Source organism: Tachyglossus aculeatus, chromosome 18 (genome assembly GCF_015852505.1).
Source record: "Tachyglossus aculeatus isolate mTacAcu1 chromosome 18, mTacAcu1.pri, whole genome shotgun sequence".
Classification (NCBI taxonomy): domain Eukaryota; kingdom Metazoa; phylum Chordata; class Mammalia; order Monotremata; family Tachyglossidae; genus Tachyglossus; species Tachyglossus aculeatus.
The window spans coordinates 27,657,324-27,682,543 of record NC_052083.1 but is presented as its reverse complement, the minus strand read 5'-3'; the positions used below and the strand labels follow the sequence as shown (position 1 = coordinate 27,682,543).

General features: G+C 44.5%; 1 protein-coding gene and 1 pseudogene across 2 annotated transcripts in view; one reads left to right on the top strand and one right to left on the bottom strand.

Moving 5' to 3' along the window:
- Positions 1 to 25,220, top strand: part of SRPX (sushi repeat containing protein X-linked) — a 55,508-nt gene that overhangs the window by 10,207 nt on the left and 20,081 nt on the right. Inside the window, exons 2-3 of one of the 2 annotated variants that reach the window (XM_038760174.1) lie at positions 20,252 to 20,311; positions 24,129 to 24,320. In XM_038760174.1, coding sequence (XP_038616102.1) covers positions 20,252 to 20,311; positions 24,129 to 24,320 — 252 coding nt within the window. The remainder of the gene's footprint in view (positions 1 to 20,251; positions 20,312 to 24,128; positions 24,321 to 25,220) is intronic. The other variant, XM_038760175.1, reaches the window with a different exon arrangement.
- On the bottom strand, positions 3,265 to 3,330 carry LOC119940498 (annotated as a pseudogene).

Here is a 25,220-nt window from a genome sequence, read left to right as displayed (position 1 = left end):
ATCGTCTTATAAGAATCAGCTAGGTGCTTTAAATTTACTTTTTTTTCTATTGCTTTGGGAGTCATTTGGGAGATGGATCCAGGCAGTTAGCAGGGATGAGGTCTGGGAAATTGCTTTTATTATCTCAATATAGTTTTGCAAAGGCAGCATCAATTCATTTTCTCTCCAGGAGGGATTTGATTACATTAGATAATAATAATTATGGTACTTGTGTATTCCAAGCACTGTATTAAGAGTTGGGGGATAATCAAGTTGAACACAGTCCTTGTCCCCCATGAGAAGCAGCATGGCCTAGTGGATAGAGCATGGGCCTGGGAATCAGAAGGTCATGGGTTCTAAGGCCAACTCCACCACTTGTCTGTTGTGTGACTTTGGGCAAGTCATTTCAATTCTCTGTGCCTTAATTCCCTCATCTGTAAAATCAGGATGAAGACTGTGAGCCCTATGTAGGACAGGTACTGTAGCCAACCTGATTATCTTGATCAACCTAATTATCCCAGTGCCTAGAACAGTGCTTGGCATATAGTTAGTACTTAACAAATACCATAATTATCATTACATGGGGTTCACAGTCCAGAGGGGAGGCAGAACAGCTATCGAATCCCCATTTTACAGATGAGAAAACTGAGCTACCAAGAAGTTAAGCCATTTGCCAAAGGTCACCCAGCAGAGAAGGAGCAGAGCCAGGATGGGACCCAGGTCCTCTGACTCCCAGACCTGTGCTCTTTCCACTAGGCCACTTAGCGGGACCTAAGTGGGTTAAGCAAATTGAAACCATCATAAGTGATAGCTTCCAAGGTTCCCTGCTTGCCCCCCAGCCCCCTCCTGCCCCACCAACCCCTCTCTCTCGAGAGCCTTTTGTTATCTACCCTCTCTCCCTATGCCTTTGACCTCATCCAGTCTCTCCCTTTAAAATCCATATTCTTCCCTTCCTAACTGCCCTCTTCAATCACTCCCTCTCTGATGGCTCCTTTCCATCTCCTTTAAAGGGGCTTAAGGCTTTTCATGCTACAAAAACGTTTTCTGGATTCCACTACACTCCTCTAGACCATAAACTCACTGTGGGCAGGGGAAGTGTCTACCAAGTCCGCCGTATTGGACTATCCTAAGCATTTAGTAGAGTGCTCCGCACACAGGAAACACTCAATAAATACCATTAATTGATTGATTGACTACACTGTCAAGTAGTTTCCCCACTTCTCTGCTTCCATTCCTGTCCAAACTCCTCTGCTTTCTCTCTTTCAACTCCCATTTTATCCACTATCATATGGTTGTCACCCACTTCACTCCACCAAGACTGCACATTCCTTTGATCAGATGCCTTCATTAGTAACCAATCTTCTCCACATCAAACAAAAACTCCTGACCTCAGCTCTAAGGAGTGTACAGAGCTCTATTAGAGTGTCAGCTTCTTGAGGGCAAGGAACATGTCACCTCTGTATTCTGTACTTCCCACACGCATGACGCAGTGTGGCCTGGGAGTCAGAAAGACCTGGGTTTTAATCCCAGCTCTGCCACTTGTCTGCTGTTTGACCTTGGATAAGTCACTTTACTTCTCTGGACCTCAGTTCCACCATTGGGTAAAATGGGTATTAAGACGGTGAGCCCATGTGGGACATGGACTGTGTCCAACCTGATTAGCCTGCAACCTTCCCGGTGTTTAGTACAGTGCCTGACTCATAGTAAGCACTTAACAAATGCTATTAAAGAAAAAAGAGGCAATAAGGTCAGTGCAAAGTCTGATGCAGTCATTTAAAGCAGGATTTGATAAGGGCTTGCATCAGCGTGGTAGCAATTCGAATGGAGAGGAAAGGGAGGAAGTTCAGTAATGTCATGAAGGTAGAACCGACAGGATTTGGTGACATTAAATATGCAGGTCGAATGAGAGAGATGAGTTGAGAATCAATCAATCAATCGTATTTATTGAGCGCTTACTGTGTGCAGAGCACTGTACTAAGCGCTTGGGAAGTACAAGTTGGCAACATATAGAGACAGTCCCTACCCAACAGTGGGCTCACAGTCTAAAAGGGGGAGACAGAGAACAAAACCAAACATACTAACAAAATAAAATAAATAAATAAATATGTACAAACATATACATATATACAGGTGCTGTGGGGAAGGGAAGGAGGTAAGATGGGGGGATGGAGAGGGGGACGAGGGGGAGAGGAAGGAAGGAAGGGGCTCAGTCTGGGAAGGCCTCCTGGAGGAGGTGAGCTCTCAGCAGGGCCTTGAAGGGAGGAAGAGAGCTAGCTTGGCGGATGGGCAGAGGGAGGGCATTCCAGGTCCGGGGGATGACGTGGGCCGGGAGTCGATAGCGGGACAGGTGAGAACGAGGTACGGTGAGGAGATTAGTGGCAGAGGAGCGGAGGGTGCGGGGTGGGCTGTAGAAGGAGAGAAGGGAGGTGAGGTAGGAGGGGGCGAGGTGATGGACAGCCTTGAAGCCCAGGGTGAGGAGTTTCTGCCTGATGCGCAGATTGATTGATAGCCATTGGAGATTTTTGAGGAGGGGAGTAACATGCCCAGAGCGTTTCTGGACAAAGACAGTCCCGTCAGCAGCATGAAGTATGGATTGAAGTGTTACCAACTTGTACTTCCCAAGCGCTTAGTACAATGCTCTGCACACAGTAAGCGCTCAATAAATACAATTGATGATGATGATGATGAGAGAGACATGAGGATGGGAGATCAGAGAGAAGGCTGATGCAGTAGTCCAGATGGGATAAGATGAGAGCTTGAACGAGCAGGGTAGCGGTATGGATGGAGAGGAAAGGGCAGATCTTGGCAATGCTGCAGAGCTGAGACCGGCAGGTTTTGGTGACAGCTTGGATGTGAGGGGTGAATGAGAAAGCGGAGTCGAGGATGACACCAAGGTTGCGGGCTTGTGAGACGGGAAGGATGGTAGTGCCGTCAACAGAGATGGGAAAGTCAGGGAGAGGGCAGGGTTTGGGAGGGAAGACAAGGAGGTCAGTCTTGGACGTGTTGAGTTTTAGGTGGCGGGCAGACATCCAAATGTAGATGTCCTGAAGGCCGGAGGAGATGCAAGCCTGGAGAGAGGGGGAGAGAGCAGGGGCAGAGATGTAGATCTGGGTGTCATCAGCGTAGAGATGATAGTTGAAGCTGTGGGAGCGAATGAGGTCACCAAGGGAGTGCGTGTAGATCGAGAACAGAAGGGGACCAAGCACTGAACCTTGGGGAACCCCCACAGTAAGGGGATGGGAGGGGGAGGAGGAGCCTGCAAAAGAGACTGAGAATGAACGACCGAAAAATATGGAACGCTTCACGAATTTGTGTGTCATCCTTGCGCAGGGGCCATGCTAATCTACTCAGGCCAGGATCAGGCCAAGGTTTCAGGCTTATGAGACAGGGAGGATTGTGATGTTGTCTATAGTGATGGGCAAATAGGGAGTCCTGTTTTGGGTAGGTTGTTTGAACTGAGGATCCCTATTAGAGTTTGAAGGAGTGAGCCTGCTGTTGGGTAGGGACCATCTCTATATGTTGCCAACTTGTATTTCCCAAGCGCTTAGTACAGTGCTCTGCACACAGTAAGCGCTCAATAAATATGATTGAATGAATGAATGAAGGAGGTGAATTTAAAACAAAAGGAAAAATTGTAGTGAACAATTATCTTCCTAACTTTGACTGTAATCCATAATTTGAAAATCATAAAAAGCAATGAAATTTCAACACAAGCTCAGTGAGGTTTCATTAACTCAGATATCTAAAGGAAGAAAAATATTCAAAATAGAAATAACATAGAGAAGAAGACTACTTCTGGCTGATGAAAGTTTGTTGAAACAAGGAAGCCCCAGGATATTTGAGTCTCAGGAGGATAGTGAAATGCAGCTGGTGTGAGATTTTTATAGGAAAACCTAGAAACCATAGAGGTTTGGAGAATTGTGACTGGAAATACCCAAAATTCTCTTCAGCTTACTGTAAACTCTCTGCCTCAAATATGTCCATGGCTCTTCTCATTTGACAATCCCAGGGAGCAATTTGTTATCGTCTTCTGTTTACAGAGCTGGGGAGAAGTCCGAGAAAAAGCCAAATTCTGTGTGAATTAATCTTTAGCACATTTTACCCAACAACTGTGATGCAAAGGGTTTATCAGCCCTGCAGAACGAATTTACATACTCGTAATTTAGGTTAATGTCTGTCTCCCCCTCTAGCCTGTAAACTCATTGTGGGCAAGGAATGTGTCTACCAACTCTGTTGTACTCTCCCAAGCACCTAATGCAGACTGTGAGCTCGTTGTTGGCAGGGAATGTTACCGTTTATTGTCATAGTGTACTTTCCCAAGTGCTTAGTATAGTGTTCTGCACACAGTAAGTGCTTAATAAATACGATTGAATGAATGCTGTGCACACAGTAAGTGCTCAGTAAATGCCATTGATAGATTGGTATTTATTGATGAGACTATGGTGTGGAATTCCATAACAAACAACATTATTAAGCTCCCACGTAGGCTCCAGAAGTGATATTAGACTTCAGTTGTTGCCAATGATTCTTCACATTTACTCTAGTGAAAGAGCAGGGTCGGTAAGTTATATAACATTACCCCAAAGTGGTCAAAAAGATGAATTCTCTTTGTGTTGTGATTTTTGAGTTTTGTATGGGAATCTCTTATTACAAGCTAAATTTCTTGAGAGCCAGGATCCTTTCTGCTAATTGTCATTCCCTTCCCAACGTTTTTACAATGCTCTTCACAGAGTAGACAGTCATCCTAGCAACAAATTCTATTGATTGTATGTTAATGCAGTCTCTCGCTAATGAATTTAATGCTGTCAGTATTTACATCACTTGGCTGAAATGTTTGTATCGGCTTAAGCGCTTTGCCTCCCTCTGGAGTATTGGGTCTGATTTAGAATGATTATGATCATGTCAACCAACTCTGTTACATTTAGTCTCCCAAGGGTAAGGTACAGTGTTCTGCACACAGCAAGTACTCAACAAACAGGATTGCTTGGTGATAATCCTTTTCGAGTTTAACATAGATAATGGAAGGTATATTTAGCAGAGTTCATGGCATCATTGTAGGCCAGGGTATCACCAAGTAGTCTACTTTGGGAGGTAGACAGTAAGCCCAGTCCTAAACCGTTTTATGAAAGGTACATGTTAATAGGCCTTTTTATTATGTAAATGCATGATGTTTTGGTTACCATTTTCAGTGTGTTTATCATCTTTTGGTCAACTTTTGAGATCTTAGTAATGTATTAATGTAATGTATTAAGGCATTTTATATTACCTTTGGGAAACTCTGCTTCCTTTAAGGCTCTTATAATCTGCATTCCTGGAACCAAAAGAGAGCCCTAACTGGGTGAGCGTAGTATTGCTAACCGGCCTTCGAGATCAGGAATTCAGAATAATCATGATGAGCATTTAAGGGGTGACTGTCTGAAGATTGTTAAGTACAGTAGAAATCTATTCTAATCATAGGGCATAAAGCCATTTCACTTGAAATTTAACTGTGTCTAGAAAATCTTGCCCAAGGAAATGAGGTGAATAGATGCAACTAAAGAAGTCATGGCTATAGCTGGAAGATTGTTTCCTATCAAAAGTCATTGAGCAAACTGTTGAGGAGCAGTGTGGCCCAGTGGAAAGAGCATGGACCCTCAATAAATGCCAGTAAATAGATATCAATCTATTGATGAGGCTGTGACCTGGGTTCTAATTCCAGCTCTGCCACTTGCCTGCTCTGTGACCCTGGGCAAGCCACTTAACTTCTCTGTACCTCAGTTTCCTCAACTGTGAAATGGGGATTAAATCCTACTCCCTCCTACTTAGAGAAGCAGTATGGCTTAGTGGCTAGAGCCCGGGCCTGGGAGTCAGAACGACCTGGGTTCTAACCCTGTGGGATCTCAGCAAGTCATTTCCATTCTCTGGGCCTCAGTTACCTCATCTGTCAAATAGGGATTGATTGTGCACCCCATGTGGGACAGAAACTGTGTCCAACCTGATTTACTTGAATCTACTCCAGTGTTTAGAATAGTGCTTGGCATATAGCAGGTGCTTAACAAGTACCATCATTATGATTATTAGACCATGAGCCCCATGTAGTACAGTGCTTTGCAGACAGTAAGCGCTCAATAAATACGATTAAATGAATAAATGGAACAGGCCCTGTATCTGATCTGATGAACTTGTATCTATCCCAGCACTTAGGACAGTGCTTGAGTCCTAGCGCTTAACAAATACCACGATTATAATGCTTATTGTTGGCAATATTTGGGGTTTAGGTGTGTGGTGTTGCACCTCAAGAAAAGGCTGCTGAAGTGTAGCAGAGTGTCCAGCCCCCACTAGGTGATAGCAAGTCCTTTTGAAACTGACACATTCACAACTCACACACACTCACACAAACACACACACACACACACACACACACACATGCATATGCTCTCTACTCAGCTTTGAACAGATAATCTACATTTATTGGTACAGGGGTTTCCACAGCAACGGTAGATATACGATGGAATATTAAACAATTTCCAAGAATAAATGCCCTAGCCCAGCTTGGAAAGGATTCATATTTTTTTTAAAATGCTATTTGTTAAGCACTTATTATGTGTCAGGCACTGTACTAAGCGCTGGGATATATACAAGGTAATCAGGTTGGACGCAGTCCCTGCCCCACATAGGGCTCATAGTCTTTATCCCCATTTGGTAGATGGAGTAACTGAGGCCCAGGGAATTGAAGTGACTTGCCCAAGGTCACACAGGTGACAGGTGGCAGAGCTGGGATGAGAACCCAGGTCCTACTGACTCCCAGGGCTGAGCCCTAGCCACTAGGCCACACTGCTTCTATTCATTTAAATTTAAATGACTGTACTCTAGTTGAACTACAGTAATGACTCTGCTAAGGTTCACCTTCCAGTTCTTGGTTTAAAAACTCCCAAGTTCTTTGCCGTTCTCTGCTCTTAGTGCTTAGTTTTAATTATCACTATTTATCTTGTCTTAAGAAAACTACCACTGCTCATGGACAAAGCTAGGAATTGAAATTGGGCTCGTGCTGACCGAGACCACCCTGTCCTGATATTCAGTAGAATCGAGTCACTTGGATGGATTTAGAGTTTACTCTCTTTCCCCCACCTTCATCAACAGCATGATTTCCATCTGTGTTGCTTTAGCTTTATTCTTTTCTATTCTTCTCTCCCTCTTCTAGAAAATACCACTCTTTTTGTCGATTTGTTTCTCCCTCTTGTACTCTCAGAACCTTGTTCAGGTCTCCTAGTCTGTCACTTAAATTCAGTCACATTCTCTAGTAAGAGGCCATTGAAAACCATCTCCTGATCTTACAGTTCCCTCCCTCAATGCATTCTCTGGTTCCTCTCGATTTCTAAATGTAATTCAGGTTCTCCCTTCATTTTGAAGCTGAGTTTCCCATTCTCAGTGAGGGTTCTAGGTCTCGGCTTTTGATGTGGCATTCCTCATTGTGATCTAGGGGACAATACTTAGAGCCTGAACATGTACCACTGATATTCATCCTAAACTACATGAGTCTTCTGAGTGCTTTTTTCAGTCACCAGCTTATATACCATGACAGTTTTGTTGGTGAAATGACCTCTGTTTCTAATTGGCATGCTTTTGGAACATCCTTGTGAATAATTTTAATTATTAACATCTCCATGACAATAAGGTCTTTATTTGTGAATGCTTGCCTGATCATTAAACTGAGCTCTATTTTGGGGCCTTAGGGGACTTCATCCTACATATATAGAGGGAGACACATTTGCATTCATGGAAAATAACAGCCAATATTGTGTATGAATTCCAGGCAGCAGCATTGGAAAAACCTCAGCTGTTTAATATTCCTTATGCATGCTTCTAACAAGTCATTGCACATGGTGCATTATGGTTTCCCTGCACATCTGACTCTTGCTCTGGTTTTCTTGCTCGATAGAGGGTTCGATTATTTATGCTTTAAATGCCAAGACTGAAGCTTCTTGCTTTCTCTCTTTTCCAGTTGAATCTGAAACATGAAATGCAGATACCCAAAAGCAGCTTTCCACTGCATATTTCTGAGGTCAAGGCCCAGGTTTTCGAAGACCTTTTTTTCCTTCCCCTCTGCAGAATGCCACTTACCTGGAATTAATTTATTTTAATTTCTATCTCCCCTTCTGTACTGTAAGCTCCTTGTGGGCAGGGAACGTATCCCAAAGGCTTAGTACAGTGCTCTGCACACTCTGAAAGTGCTCAGTAAATATCATCGAATAATTGTTGCACACCTGAGTGGAACACTGTGCTAATTGCCCAGTCAAGTGCAATAGCCCCCGAGGAGTTTACAGTCTAATGGAACTAAGTTTGGAGAGGGATCATTTCAGCCCTCAGAAATTTTGAATCAAGTGAAGATGAGCTTTCTCTTTCCAGTTTTTTGGTGATCCCAGAAAAGAAGACAGTGATCGGGGCAAAAGTGAAAAATAAAACTAAATTTTCAGAATGAAAATATTTTTAGCAGCCCAAAGCCCTATCTTCCTCCCTAGCCAACAAGCACCAGAAGTATTGAAATTCTAATGCATTTTTTAATTGTAATCATCATGGCGTTCTATACTGGAAAACATTGGATTTTTTTTTTCTGATTGCATTTGTTAAGCGCTTACGATGTGCCAGGCATTGTACTAAGTGCTGGGGTAGATACAAGTTAGGTTGGACACAGTTCCTGTCCTGCATATGGCTCAGAGTCTTTATCCCTATTTTACAGATGAGGTTACTGGGGCCCAGAGAAGGGAAATGACTTGCCCAAGATCACACGGTAGACATGTGGCAGAGCCAGGATTAGAACCCGGGCCCTTCTGACTCCCAAACCTGTGCTGTAGCCACTAGGCCACATTGCTTCTCTATTCTTTAATCATGCACACTCTGCGCACGGTATGTGCTCAGTTAGCACCATTGATTGGTAACTCAGGATGTTGGGTGGCAATTTTTGTAAACATTAGCTTGTCCATGGCACGGATTAGAGATTAAAAAAAGGAATTTCCCGCTAGAAAGATTCTTTCAATAAGATGCCTAGCCCTTGTAAACATGACTATTATAAGGTACCATTAGCATTCACTCTCCCTAGCTGGCACTAAGGAGAGCTGCCTAGCCAATTTGTATGATTTTTTTTTCCTACTCTTTGAAAAGAGACTCATTTTCCTAAAAGGTTTCACCTCAGGGTGAAGGGAATTGTTTTCTCATGAGGAATTGTAGAACCCCTTTTAGAAGTCTAGGAATTTCATTTCTAGCACTTAGTATGGTACCCTACACATAGTGAGCACACAATAAGCTCCATTAATAATAAGCAGAAGTTTCAAAAAGATGGGGGGGAGTCCTAATAAGTTAGTACAGGGTGGATGATTGAAGCAATAGACCTTTTTTCTTTTCTTCACTCCTGATTTGCAGGGCAGTTTCTAGAGCCTTCCATTGTTGCCCTGAATTTCATTTATTCTCACTGTAAAAAGGAAATACTGATATCCAGCTACAGTGTGTACTCAATTAACCAATCATATTTATTGAGCACTTTGTGCAGAGTTTGACAGCCTGTGTTCTTTGGCTCCCAAGAAGCATGTTGTTATGAAAAGGACATCTCCTTCTTGTCATTAGATTTGTGGTCTGTTAAATTAACTGGTGTAAAAATGCCAGAGAGGAAACCAAAATGTTCTCAATTGGTGTCATCCCAGCAGCTTTTTAGCATGAAACTGTTATCCCAAATAAGGCACAAGCAATTTAGTGATATCATTTATGGCTTGCCACTATGGGAGACAGTACCCCTCACTGTCTCCGTTTCTCTCAGACTTCTAATCGGCTGTACCGAATTAAAATTATCTCCCCGCAGCTCTGTAATTGAAGGCTTGGCAGTTGGGCCTAGATCTGCTCCCTGCCACAAAAATCTGTTGTATCACTTTTCTGAGCTTTTCACTTCCCTTCGTTCTTTTGTTCGGGGTCTGTCATGACTTGCATAAAATTACCATGTAGATCAGAGTAGCCAAGAGCGATATGTCAGTTGCCGACTTATTCACGTTGCGTTTTTAAATCTTAAATACAGCGTCAATTTGCTAAAGTACTAGTTTTGGCGAGGAACAATGGATTTCACTTTGAGACATGGTTAGAGCAGCCAGAGGCAGTTTCAGACCCAGCCCACACACTTCGTCCGTCTAGTGCCAACCTTCTCACTGTACCTCGATCTCGTCTATCTCGCCGCCAAACTCTCGCCCACATCCTGCCTCTGGCCTGGAACACCCTTCTTCCTCATACCCGACAGACAATGACTTGCCCTCCTTCAAGTCTATTTGAAGGCACATCTCCTCCAAAAGGCCTTTCCTGATTGAGTTCCCCTTTCCTCTTCTCCCTCTCCCTTCTGCGTCTCCATGATTTGCTCCCTTTGTTCATCCCCCCTCCCAGCCCCACAGCATTTATGTCCATATCTGTCATTTATGTACTTCTATTATTGTCTGCCTCCCTGTCTAGACTGTAAGCTCATCGTGGTCAGGAAATGTGTCTGTTATATTGTACTTTCCCAAGTGCTTAGTACAGTGCTCTGCGCACAGTTTAAGTGTTAATAAATACAATTGACTGACTAGATCACCTAGCTGATTTAAAGGGGAAAGACAACTATCAGCCTTTTCTGGAAACGGATCCAATAGGTAGCCCAACTACTTTTGCATCCTGACTTTGAAGTTTCAGGTTGGGCATTCACAGGAACATAGAAGCAGCAATTTCCTCCACAGTCCATGAGGTTATCCTCAATGGTATCTATCGAGTGTTTACCGGGTACAGAGCACTATACTAAGCTCTTGGGAGAGTACAGTACAGCAGAGTTGGTAGACACCTTCCCTACCCACCACAACAAACTTACAGCCTAGAAGCGGGGAGGAGGATGCTAATATAAATAAATAAATTATAACATATCGTTTATAGATATGTATGTAAGTGCTGTGGGGTTGAGGATGAGGTGCATATAAAATGCCCCAAGGTCACAGATCCAAGTGTGTAGATGATGCAGAAGGGAGAGGGAGGCGGGGGAAAGAGGGCTTAGTCATGGAAGGCCTCTGGGAGGAGATGGGACCTGAATAAGGCTTTGAAGGTGGAGAGAGTCAGGGTCTGGCGTATCTGGAGGGGGAAGGAGTTCCAGGCTAGAATAGGGACATGGGAAAGCGGTCGGTGTTGAGATGGTATGTATTGAGCATGTGCTGCGTGCGGAGAACTGTACTAAGCTCTAGGGAGAGAATGGAATAGCCGAGTTGATTGATACGTTCCCAGCCCACAATGACCTTACAGTCTGGACAGGGAGATGGACATTAAAAAGCTGGGGTGAATGAAGGGGTCAAATCCAAGTGCAAGGACGATGCAGAAGGGTGAAGGAGGAGGAGAAATAAGGTCTTAATCGGGGACGGTCTCTTGGAGGGCCTCTTGTCACTGAAGTGTTTTGAGTTTGTATCTTTATTGTGTCTGCTGCCCATCCCTCCCCTGTCCCTTTTGCTCTTAGATTGGTTGCCCTTCAGAGGCCTGACATCAGATCTTTATCTCACCTCAGAACTCTTCCCCCTGGATTTAGCGAGACACTACAGCTGCTCCCGTTGCTCTGAGCCTCGGCAGTTAGGCTACAGCAAATACTCCGTTTCCGACGTTCTGCTATCCGCCCGTTCGATTTAGTGGCTTTTGGTGGGTTTGGCCCATTGAACGTGTGATTGTGCCTTTGGATTTGAGGCCCCTGATGGGATGTCTAGTACCTGCCTGGGGGTTGGACGTCCAGAGAATTGCCAAGAAAGGAGAGGTGACTGTTCTGAATGAGTCAATGGAAAAACAGAGCCCCTCGTAGGCTTCCCTCCCTCTGAAAAAAAAGGAAAAAAATATTGGACTGTGTTTTTGGAAGGTTTGCCGGTGTTGGGGCTGAGAGACTTAGATTGTAAGTATTTTATAACTGTGTGGCTGAATTTTTCTCATGCATCCTACTGGGAAATGAAACAATGCATAGTAAACTGTTTACCCTGGTGAAGTCTAGCTAAGGTTGAGTCGGGCTACATATGGTGATTGAACAGACAGAAGGCTATGTTTTTAAGTACATTTTCTGGGGTGTCTTTCTTCTGTTTGATACCATCATCATCATCAATCGTATTTATTGAGCGCTTACTGTGTACAGAGCACTGTACTAAGCACTTGGGAAGTACAAGTTGGCAACATATAGAGACAGTCCCTACCCAACAGTGGGCTCACAGTCTAAAAGGGGGAGACAGAGAACAAACCAAACATACTAACAAAATAAAATAAATAGAATAGATATGAACAAGTAAAATAAATAAATTGAGTAATAAATATGTACAAACATATATACAGGTGCTGTGGGGAAGGGAAGGAGGTAAGATGAGGGGGATGGAGAGGGGGAGAGAAAGGAAGGGGCTCAGTCTGGGAAGGCCTCCTGGAGGAGATGAGTTCTCAGTAGGGCCTTGAAGGGAGGAAGAGAGCTAGCTTGGCGGATGGGCAGAGGGAGGGCATTCCAGGCCCGGGGGATGACGTGGGCCGGGGGTCGATGGCGGGACAGGCGAGAATGAGGCACGGTGAGGAGATTAGTAGCAGAGGAGTGGAGGGTGCGGGGTGGGCTGTAGAAGGAGAGAAGGGAGGTTAGGTAGGAGGGGGCAAGGTGATGGAGAGCCTTGAAGCCGAGGGTGAGGAGTTTCTGCCTGATGCGCAGATTGATTGGTAGCCATTGGAGATTTTTGAGGAGGGGAGTAACATGCCCAGAGCGTTTCTGGACAAAGACAATCCGGGCAGCAGCATGAAGTATGGATTGAAGTGGGGAGAGACATGAGGATGGGAGATCAGAGAGAAGGCTGATACAGTAGTCCAGACGGGATAGTCCGTCCTGTCCCGTCTGGACTACTGCATCGGCCTTCTCTCTGATCTCCCATCCTCGTGTCTCTCCCCACTTCAGTCCATACTTCATGCTGCTGCCCGGATTGTCTTTGTCCAGAAACGCTCTGGGCATGTTACTCCCCTCCTCAAAAATCTCCAGTGGCTACCAATCTGCGCATCAGGCAGAAACTCCTCACCCTCGGCTTCAAGGCTCTCCATCACCTCACCCCCTCCTACCTCACCTCCCTTCTCTCCTTCTACAGCCCACCCTGCACCCTCCGCTCCTCTGCCGCTAATCTCCTCACCGTGCCTTGTTCTCGCCTGTCCCGCCATCGACCCCTGGCCCACGTCATCCCCCGGGCCTGGAATGCCCTCCCTCTGCCCATCCGCCAAGCTAGCTCTCTTCCTCCCTTCAAGGCCCTACTGAGAGCTCACCTCCTCCAGGAGGCCTTCCCAGACTGAGCCCCTTCCTTCCTCTCCCCCTCGTCCCCCCTCCATCCTCCCATCTTACCTCCTTCCTTTCCCCACAGCACCTGTATATATGTTTGTACATATTTATTACTCTATTTATTTATTTATTTATTTATTTTACTTGTACATATCTATTCTATTTATTTTATTTTGTTAGTATGTTTGGTTTTGTTCTCTGTCTCCCCCTTTTAGACTGTGAGCCCACTGTTGGGCAGGGACTGTCTCTATATGTTGCCAACTTGTACTTCCCAAGCGCTTAGTACAGTGCTCTGCACACAGTAAGCGCTCAATAAATACGATTGATTGATTGATTGATTGATAGGATGAGAGCTTGAACGAGCCGGGTAGCGGTTTGGATGGAGAGGAAAGGGCGGATCTTGGCAATGTTGCGGAGCTGAGACCGGCAGGTTTTGGTGACGGCTTGGATGTGAGGGGTGAATGAGACAGCAGAGTCGAGGATGACACCAAGGTTGTGGGCTTGTGTGACGGGAAGGATGGTAGTGCCGTCAACAGAGATGGGAAAGTCAGGGAGAGGGCAGGGTTTGGGAGGGAAGACAAGGAGTTCAGTCTTGGACTTGATACATTATGCTACTTTTGTTTTCCTGGGATTTTTTTCCATTTTTTTTTCCTGGTATTTGCTGTATGTGTATAGGGCTTTTGTAGTAGGGAAGGGAAGGTGAGGAATATCTCTACTATATGGTATATCTAGCATTTACCTTTCTTCTCCTTTTATGCTTGAGAGTGATCTCTGTGCCTCAGTTGCCTCATCTAGCGTGCTCAGTGGAAAGAGCATGGGCTTTGGAGTCAGAGGTCATGGGTTCAAATCCCAGCTCCAATTGTCAGCTGACTTTGGGCAAGTCACTTAACTTCTCTGTGCCTCAGTTACCTCATCTGTAAAATGGGGATGAAGACTGTGAGCCCACCGTGGGACAACCTGATCACCTTGTAACCACCCCAGCGCTTAGAACAGTGCTTTGCACATACTAAGTGCTTAATAAATGCCATCATTATTATCGGTAAAATGGGAATTGACTGTGAGCCCCATATGGGACAGGGACTGTGTCCAACCCAATCCGCTTGTATCTACCTCAGCGCTTAGTAGAGCACCTGGCAAAAAGTAAGCACTTAACAAATGTCATTATCATTATTATTATTACTATTATTATCATCAAAGTGCCCACTTGAGAACAAGGAGGAAAAATGCCCCTTTTTCATGGTATTTGATGAGCACTAATTATGTCAAGCACTGTTCTAAGCACTGGGGTAGATACATATGGGATGGGTCCCTGTCCCTCATAGGGCTCACAGTCTAAAGGGAAGGGAGAATGGAGATTGAATCCCCATTTGATAGAGGAGGAAACTGAGGCCCAGAGAAGTGAAGTGACTTGTCCAAGGTCACCCAGCAGGCAAGTGACAGAGGTGGGATTAAAACCCAGGTCTTCTTACTCCTAGGCCCAGACTCTTTCCACTTGGCCATGCCCTTACTCCTATAACCGCCGCCCCCCACCCCCCGCCATCCCCTCCAGCTCTTGGATAAAGAGGGTCAATCAATCGTATTTATTGAGTGCTTACTGTGTGCAGAACACTGTACTAAGCATCTGGCTCAGTGGAAAGAGCACGGGCTTTGGAGTCAGAGGTCATGGGTTTGAATCCCAGCTCCACCACTTATCAGCTGTGGGACCTTGGGCAAGCCACTTAACTTCTCTGGGCCTCAGTTACCTCATCTGTAAAGTGGGATTAAGACTGTGAGCCCCACGTGGCACAACCTGATCACCTTATATCCCCCCCAGTGCTTAGAACAGTGCTTTGCACATAGTAAGCGCTTAACAAGTACCATTATTATTATTATTGTTATTATTACAACCCACTGACACATTCCCTGTCCACGATGAGCATGGCATTTAGTAGCAATCCATGCTGGGGGAAGGCTGGTTAGAAGAGCTTCACTTAAGGTGCAAGTTCGACTTTGGTCACACCCCAGCTCCCTACCCGCTATTCAAGATGAAATCAGGAAGCAATATTGCTACTTATATGGGCAAGGTGATGTAAATAACAGCCATCCCTGGAAAGGGACCACCTGTGCCAGCGGAGAACGGGGATGGATAATAACCCAAACCAAATGGGCTAGAAAGCTGTCGGAATTTAAAAATTACCACCATTTACCAAGGGCCAGTGAGAGTATCTGGAGCTGTTGTATTCATTCATTCAGTCGTATTTATTGAGTGCTTACTGTGTGCAGAACACTGTACTAAGTGCTTGGGAAGTACAAGTCGGCAACATATAGAGATGGTCCCTACCCAAGAATGGCCTCACCGTCTAGAAGGGGAGAGACAGACAACAAAACAAAACATGTAGACAGGTATTGTACTCTCCTAAGCGCTTAGTACAGTGTCCAGTCCTCTACTAGACTGTAAGCTCATTGTGGGCAATAAATGTGTCTGTTTATTGTTATATTGTACTCTGTCAAGGACTTAGTACGGTGCTCTGCACACAGTAAACGCTCACTAAATACGATTGAATGAATAAACGCTCAGGAAATTGATTTATTGATTCTGAAAGTGGTGGATCTGAGAGCATGGCATAGTGGCACTGGGACACGTGTATTTTAGCCACGTCCTGTGGGAGATAGGTGCAGAGAAAGACACAAAGCCCCTCAATATATTCTTGACACTTGTGTGCCTCTACAAAGAGTTCCCCTCTAGACTGTAAGCTGGCTGTGGGCAGGGACCGCATTTGTTATATTGCACTCTCCCAAGCACTTAGTACAGGGCCCTGCACACAATAAGCACTCAAACAATATGATTGACAAAGAGGAATAAATGGGGCATTGATTTGGGATGATAAGGGCTAAAAAGCCATGATGTAATTTTCTGTTAGTCCATAATTAGTGAGAAATTTTAGGGCTTGAAAAAATGAGAAGATGGGATTTCTTTTTTTTTTTTCCAAAAGGATGAACTGTGGCAATCTTCTGAGTCTGAGAGAGTTCGTTTTCCCAAACTTTATCATCAGTTCACCGGCTAAACTTGATAACAGATTAGCATTCAAGAGAGCACTCCGTTTCTGTCTTTTGCCTGTGGTTTTTAAACTGAAGCGAAATCTACACATGGTTTTATTCAGAGGTACAAACACATAAACAACACCAGATGCTTGAAGCTCTTCAAAAGGGCAGAAAAGTAGTTTGGTCTTTGTATCCTGAGACTATCATTCTACGTTAATATGAAACACGAAACAGAATAGAGCAAGCACGAGCCAAATACGTATTGCAGAATGCATAACGTGTGGATTCAATCAATCAATCATATTTATTGAGCACTTACTGTGTGCAGAGCACTGTACTAAGCGCTTAGGAAGTACAAATTGGCAATATATAGAGATGGTCCCTACCCAACAGTGGGCTCACAGTCTAGGAGGGGGAGACAGAGAACAAAACCAAACATATTAACAAAATAAAATAAATAGAATAGATATGTGAAAGTAAAATAGAGTAATAAATATGTACAATCATATATACATATATACAGGTGCTATGGGGAAGGGAAGGAGGCAAGACGTGGGGGATGGAGAAGGGGACAAGGGGGAGAGGAAGGAGGGGGCTCCGCCCTCCTCTCCAGGGCTCAGTCTGGGAAGGCCTCCTGGAGGAGGTGAGCTCTCAGTAGGGCCTTGAAGGGAGGAAGAGAGATAGCTTGGTGGATGTTGGGAGGGAGGGTATTCCAGGCCAGGGGGAGGATGTGGGCCAGGGTTCGACAGCGGGACAGGCGAGAACAAGGCACGGTGAGGAGATTAGCAGCAGAGGAGTGGAGGGTGTGGGCTGGGCTGTAGAAGGAGAGAAGGGAGGTGAGGTAGGAGGGTGCAAGGTGATGGAGAGCCTTGAAGCCGAGGGTGAGGAGTTTCTGCCTGATGCGCAGATTGATTGGTAGCCACTGGAGATTTTTGAGGAGGGGAGTAACATGCCCAGAGTGTTTCTGGACAAAGACAATCCGGGCAGCGACGTGAAGTATGGATTGAAGTGGGAAGAGACAAGAGGATGGGAGATCGGAGAGGAGGCTGATACAGTAGTCCAGACAGGATTGTTTTGCCAGAGTCTGAGCTGTGAGTCCATAAGGCCATTCATTCAATTGTATTTATTGAGTGCATACTGTGTGCAGAGCACTGTACTAAGTGCTTGGAAAGTACAATTCAGCAACAGAGACGGACAATCCCTACCCACCAACGGGCTCACAGTCTAGAAGCCAGTTGCCTTTGAAGAACCATTTCCATCCCAAATTGGACAGGCCTCCAGAAATATAACTTGGGATTGTTTGGGGGTTTACAGGAGAAGCAGCATGGCCTAGTGGATAGAGCACAGGCCTGGTAATCAGAAGGCCATGGGTTCTAATCCTGGCTCAGCCACTTGTCTGCTGTGTGACCCTGGACAAGTCACTTCACTTCTCTATGCTTCAGTTACCTCATCTGTAAAATGAGGATTGAAACTGTGAGCTCCTGGGACAGGGACTGTGTCCAACCTGATTTGCTTGTATCCACCCCAGCGCTTAGTACAGTGCCTGGCACATAGTAAGTGCTTAACAAATACTATCATTATTATTATTATTACTATTATTAATCTGGCAAAATATGGTTGATCTCTAATCATTAGGATGGATGTCTGACCGAGGAGGGAGGGGGCGAGGGATATTCTGTTCCTATTGAAAAACTGTTGCCGCTGTCTGCCTGACCATGAGATTGAGATGGAAACATCCTGAAACACTCCAATCTGTTCCCCTGAGAGACCAAACATCAGAGAAAGGAACCAAGCTCTGGCTGGTAATGAGAGATGCAGGGAGCAAAGTTTGAAAAGAAAGCTTCATTAATTTCTCAGGGGGGAGAAAATAAAAATCCTTAGGCCACAATGAGGTTGATTGTTGTGGACCATTTGATCCATGGGGCTTATTATTCATTACAGGCTCTTTATGGACGGCTTAGTTTTCACTATCCTTTCCCACCCTCTCAACTTTCCTTTCTCTCAGCAACCACTTTGGGAGTGAAACTTCAATGGCTTATATTCAGCAGTCAATTCTAAAAACCAAACCGATGCTAGAAATTTGTTGTGGGCAGTGAACGTGTCTACCGACTCTGTTGTGTCTGGACCATCTCATCTTCCTTAGCTGAGGAAGCAGCACGTCCTGGTAGAAAAAGCAGAGGCCTGGGAGTCAACAGACCTGGGTTCTAATCCCAGCTTCACCACTTTTCTGCTGTGGGACCTTGGACAAGTCACTTAACTTCTCTCTGCCTCAGTTTCCTCATCTGTAAAATGGGGTTTCAATTCCCGTTCTCTCTCCGACTTAGGCTGTGGGATCCATGTGGGACAGGGACTGCATCCAACCTGAATATCATGTATCTACCCCAGCGCATAGTACAGTGTTTAGCATATAGTATGCACTGAAATGCCATTATTATTATCATTATTGTTATTATTAATTGTAGTGATATTATTATCACTTAACTCACACATTTCTGAAGTTAGTGTAAGTTGCCCACCGACTGGGTAGAGCCACTCTTCTCATATTCTGGGTGGCAGCCATTTTAGATTCTCAAAACATCATTAAGTTTTTGAGGCAATTGAATGTGTTTAACCTGACACTGGAGTGAGAGTGTTCTTCCTCTGATTCCCATTTTAGAGAACTTTTTGCTGGGAGGGAGGGAGAGTGAGTGGGTTGACCTCCAGTCCTCCAGAAGCCAAGGTGGGAAATAGAAGTAAACTCCTCAAGGGTTAAACTTCCTAGCCCTTGCTCCTGTGGGTAAGCCTCAGTGTGGCTGGGGAGGAGTCAGAGGAAGGAGAGAGGATTGATAGTTTTGGGGAATTCCTGATGTTTCCCTCAGGGACTTCTCTTCATGACCAAGAGATACCTGAACCCCTTTTGATCTGGTTCACTGGTCGGGTGGAAACCACCAGCTCATCCTGAATCTTGGGTGGCCTTCGTGGTTGCTGATGAGTTACAGAGGACCAGGAGGAAGAGCCTAGGAAGAGCTGTTGTGGGCAGGGAACGTGTCTACCAACCCTGTTATATCATACTCTCCCAAGTACTTAGTGCAGTGCTCTGCACACAGTAAGCACCCGATAAATACCACTGATTGAGAAGGGAACTGGAGGCTGGAGCTCTGGTCCTGCGACCAATGGCCCACATTCCGTCTCAGACTCTGCCAGTTTCTTCCTCCCTGGAGTAGGACAAGTAACCCAGGGACCCCTCCCTAAAGTTCCAAACAGGCTCTCAGTAGTTAAATTCAGGAGAAGACGACCTTAAGTGCTGCCCTTTCCAACATTACAAGAGGAAGGGGGTCACCACAGTTGTCAAGATCTAAGCTGTAAGGACCAATGTGTACAAGCAAGATGGTGAAGTTCTCCCTTGTGCTCAATTTAGAGACAGTCAATAGCTGTTAAGATTAGGATTCACCTGGGCTTAATTCTGAATCTTTTTAGTTCCAAATGCCAAAAAAGGTCATTTTAAAAAAAAGTAATACACGAGTTATCAAATTTATTCATCTGGCTAGTTGTGGGCAAGGAATGTGTCTACCAACTCTGTTGTACAACCGCTTAGTGCAGTACTCTGCACACAGTAAGCACTCAATGCCAATGTTGCCTTATAATGAATGACCACAGAAGCTTTCGTTCCTCAATCCATCAAACAGTTATATTGAACACTGTGTACAGAGTGCTATATTAAACACTTGGGAGAGTATGATATATCAGTCGATAGATCTGACCAGCGCTTAGAACAGTGGTTGGCACACAGTAAGTGCTTAACAAATACCACCTTTAGTTATCAATTCCTTGTCCACAATGCGCTTACAGTCTAGAGTTCTCAGTCTCTTCAATTCTAATACTCTCTGCATGCATTTTGCCAGTGCTTATTGGCTTTTTTGTTGTTTTAATTTTTTAATGACATTGCTTTGCTTGCTGCAGTCTTTTCTTCTTTCATTGTAGGATCGGGATATTCACCCCTAGAAGATGATGAAGATGTGTATTCACACACTAGATATGAAGGTGATTGCTTTGCTTATGTGCTAATGAGGATCAGCTGGTGACCAGAGAACTTATTTTCCTTGCTTCAGGAATCAGACTGGAATAAAGTGACCAGCCTGGACGTTTAAATTTCTGATTAGCTGACAAGAAAAAATGGAAAAAAAAAGGGCAGAGGAAAACATTCAAAACAGTATTTCTCAGCAACATGGTGGTCATTTTATTCCCTTCTCCCTCACTCCTGCAATGTCAAGTACTGGCTCACTAAAATGAAAATCAAGCTGAATTTTGCCTCATTCCTACATTACACCCCGGATCCTCCACAGAAAATAACGTTAAATGGACTCCGGATCTGACTGTGGAAGTGTACCAAAGAATGTGGGAAATAAGAAAGCTTGATTTTCATCAGCTGTTACATAATGCCCATTTTAAATTCCACTTGGTGCATGAAATGAGTAAAGTGTGTTCCCTAATGAATTTATTCTTTAAAAAGGAACTCTTTCAGCCACGATTTGGTGAGTACTGTTGGGGAAGGTTTAGAAACATATGTTCTTTCCAGGTCCAGGTAAATCTACTGACAAAGGAGCTTTGTGGTATTGCTACTTTTTTGGAAAACTTGGGCAAAAAGTCGGATTATATTTAGACTCTCAACTTCTTTTGAATTCTGGCGGAATTCTGAGACCGGGCATAGTTGGAAGAAAATTACTTAACAGAATTCCACTGTGGCATTTAGCCCAGGCAATTTGCCTACTTCTTGGCCACGGGATACACTGTATTGTTCTCTTCTAGGAAATCTGAATTGTGAAGGGTTTTGATTAGCACTCAAACTGATGACATTTTGGAAACTAGATTTTGAGGAGAGCACCAGATTTAAAAGTGCAGTATATCTGACTTGAATAAAAATCCTTACCCTACACCTTCCATCTATGTGTTCCTTACGAAAGCACAAGAGTGCTCATGCTTTTTTTCCATTGCTTCAATTTTCCTACATTAAATATCCATTTATTCATGTATGCAGTATTATTAATAGCAACCAAGTACCAATTACCGATATATAAAAACCAGCCAAAGATGCAACCAGGGAGCTCATTGTGGGCAGGGAACACATCTACCAAATCTTTTGTAATGTACTCTCCTAAAAGCTTAGTGCAGTGCTCTGCACACAGTAAGCGCTCATTAAACACCATTGGTTGATTGACTGAGCACTTACTATTTTTTGAGCACTGTACGAGATGCTTGGGAGAGAACAACACAGTAGAGTTGGTAAACATGTTCACTGCCAGCAAGGAGCTCACAGTCTAAAGTGGGAGACTGACAGTAAAATAAATTACAGGTAAAAGAAATGGCAGAGTGTAAGGATATGGACATAAATGCTGTGGGCAAGGGAAAATGGTGAGAAAAGACTGATTCCAAAAATAGTTCCCTCAATTTATCTCCTTAGCCAGTATTAGAAATGCCGTGGTCTTTTCCTTAAAATCCAATGCATGGTGTAGACCTAAAAATATATTTTAAGCTTTTCAACTGGCCTATTAGTCTCACTATGATGATGATGAGGTAACTGAGGCACGGTGAAATCAAGTCACTTGCCCAAGGTCACCTAGCAGACAAGTGGAATTAGAATCTAGGTCCTTCTGACTTCCAGGCCCGGGCTCTATACTCAAGGCCATGCAATTTTTTCACCGTATAGAGAGATGACTGTGTTTACAACCTTAAAACATTTGTCCTTGGTCAGTGCTAAGCTGATCAATAGAGGGGGATTTCTGAAATCAATCAATCAATCAGTGGTATTAACTAAGCACTTATTGTGTGCAGAGTATTGAACTAAGCACTTGGGAGAGCTCAGTGTAATAGAGTTGATAGACACGTTCCCTGCCCACAAAGAGCTTGGAGTCTAGAGGGGAAGACAGACATTAATATAAATAAATCATGGCTACGTCTCTAAGTGCTGTGGGCTGACGGATGGGTGAGTAAAGGGAGCAAATCCAAGTGAAGGGTGACGCAGAAGGGAGTAGGAAATGAGGGCTTAGTCAGGGAAGACCTCATGGAGGAGATGTGCCTTCAGTAAGGCTTTGAAGGCGGGGACAGTGATTGTCTGTCGGATATGAAGAGGGAGGGTGTTCCAGGCCAGAGGCAGGACGTGGGCGACAGAGTGGCGAGATAGATGAGATCAAGGTACAGTGAGTAGGTTGGCATTAGAGGAGTGAAGAGTGAGGGCTAGATCATAAAAGGAGGGCAGCAAGGGGACAAGATGACTGAGGGTTTTAAAGTGGATTATAAGGAGTTTCTGTTTGATGTGAAGGTAGATGAGAAATCTTGCTCCAGTCTAGCCTTTTAAAAAATGGCATTCCTAGAAGCAGCATACCTTAAGTGGTAAGAGTAGGGGCCTGGAGGTTAGAGGACCTGGGTTGTAATCCTGGTTCTGCCATTTGCTTGCTGTATGACCTTGAGCAAGGTATTTACCTTCTCTGTGTGTCAGTTTCCTCATCTTTAAAACGGGGATTAAATGCCTATTCTGCCTCCTACTAAGACTGAGATCCCTATTTGGCACAGGGACAGGGTCCAACCTGTTTATCTCCAGCGCTTAGTATAGTGCTGGGCATAAAGGAACAAACATCATAAAAAAGAAATGTATTTTCTAACATTTTTCTCCTTCACATTAGTACATTTTTTTGGTCCCACTTTTAAAGTTTTTTTTTATCTGAGATCGCTCAAATTTTCTCTTTATTCCAGTTAGTACTAAACTTCCGTATCTACCTATGGTACTTTCTCTCCACTCTCCACATTTTGACAGATAGCAAGGAGGAGGTCGTGTCTTGCCAGTTCTTTAGGGTAAGATCCTGATTTTCAAGGGTTGGCGATTCGGATCAATGTGTTCTTAATTTTCTTAAATCAGCTTCCTGGCAGAGGTTTTCACAAGTACCCAGGTTTCATAATAGCTGCCAGACTTTAATCAATCAATCATCTTTATTGAGCGCTTGTTGGATGCGGGACTGACTGGAAGTTGGCATTCTAGAGAAAATCAGGAATTTTCTGAGCTTCAAGAACTCAAAATGGCAGCCTCTTAATCAGTTGTATTTATTGAGCACTTATTGCATGCAGAGTTCTCTTTTAAGCGCTTGGGAGAGTACAATATAACGGTTGGTGGAAACGTTCCCTGCCCAAAATAAGCTAACAGCTTACTACCTTAGGACCCTTGCAAGACTGTAAGACTGTAAATCTTCTAGATTGTCAGCGTAATGTGGGCAGGGAGTGTGTCTGCGATTTCTGCTGTATTGTACTCTCCCAGAGCTTCGGACAGTGCTCTATACACAGTAACTCGCCCTGACTTGCTCCCTTTGTTCCTCCCGCCTCGCAGCCCCACAGCACTTATGTCCAGATCTGTCATGTATTTATTTGTATTGATGTCTGTCTCCCCTCCTCTAGACTGTAAGCTTGTTATGGGCAAAGAATGTGTCTGTTTATTGTTGTACTTTCCCAAGCAGTTAGTACATTGCTGTGCACACAATAAGCGCTCAATAAATATGATTGGGCAGGGATTGTCTCTATTGCTGTATTATACTTTCCCAAGCATTTAGCACAGTGCTCTGCACACAGTAAGCGCTCAATAAATATAATTGAATGAATAAAGACCATTGATGTGAGCCCACTGTTGGGTAGAGACTGTCTCTATATGTTGCCAACTTGTACTTCCCAAGCGCTTAGTACAGTGCTCTGCACACAGTAAGCGCTCAATAAATACGATTGATTGATTGATGTGTTGATTTCAAGAGAAGTGCACATACATTCTAGAAAGTGCATCTTCATTTTTCTCCCCCGTCCTTGCTTCTGTTGTTTTCCCCAGAAACGCCCTGGTGTTCTCCGATGAAGGTGAAGCATGCAGACGTCTACTGCCGGGCGCCTCAAGGAGGATATTACAAAACCGTGCTCGGCACCAGGTGTGACATCCGGTGTCGGAAAGGTTATGAGCTGCACGGCTCCTCCCAGCTGATCTGCCAGTCGAACAAGCGTTGGTCTGACAAGGTTCTGTGTAAACGTGAGTGGCTGGTGGCTTATTTTTATTTTATTACTATTATTTTTTTGCATCACTTGACTCTCTGGGGGATTAGTGAGCCATTCCCCCTGCCACTGTGTCTGCGTTATGGGAACATTTACGAGCAGCGTGAGCTAGTATAAAGAGCCCAGGCCTGAGAGACAGATGACCTGGGTTCTCATCCCGGCTCTGCCAGTTGCTTGCTGTCTGACCTTGGGCGTGGCACGGCATTTCTCTGGGCCTCATTCATTCATTCAGTCAGTCATATTTATTGAGTGCTTACTGTGTGCACAGCACTGTACTAAACGCTTGGGAAGTACAAGCTGGCAACATATAGAGATGGTCCCTACCCAGCAACGGGCTCACAGTCTAGAAGGGGGAGACAGACAACAAAACAAAACATGTGGATAGGTGTCAAGTCAGAATAAATAGAAATAAAGCTAGATGTACATCATTAAGAAAATAAATAGAATAGTAAATATGTACAAGTAAAATAGAGTAAGTCTGTACAAACATATATACAGGTGCTGTGGGGAGGGGAAGGAGGTAGGGTGGGGGGGATGGGGAGGAGGAGAGGTAAAAGGGGGCTCAGTCTGGGAAGGCCTCCTGGAGAAGGTGAGCTCTCAGTAGTGCTTTGAAGGGAGGAAGAGAGCTAGCTTGGCGGATGTGTGGAGGGAGGACATTCCAGGCCTGGGGGAGAAGTTTCCTCAATTGTGAAATGGGGGTTGAATATCTGTTCTCCCTCTTACTTAGATTGGGAGACCATGTGGAACAGGAACTGTGTTCCACCTAGCTTGTATTTACCCCAGTGCCTAGAACAGTGCATGACACACAGTAAGTGCTTAACATGTCATAAAAAAATGGAAAAAAAGTACACACCTTTGGACATATTTCTGTCACCAA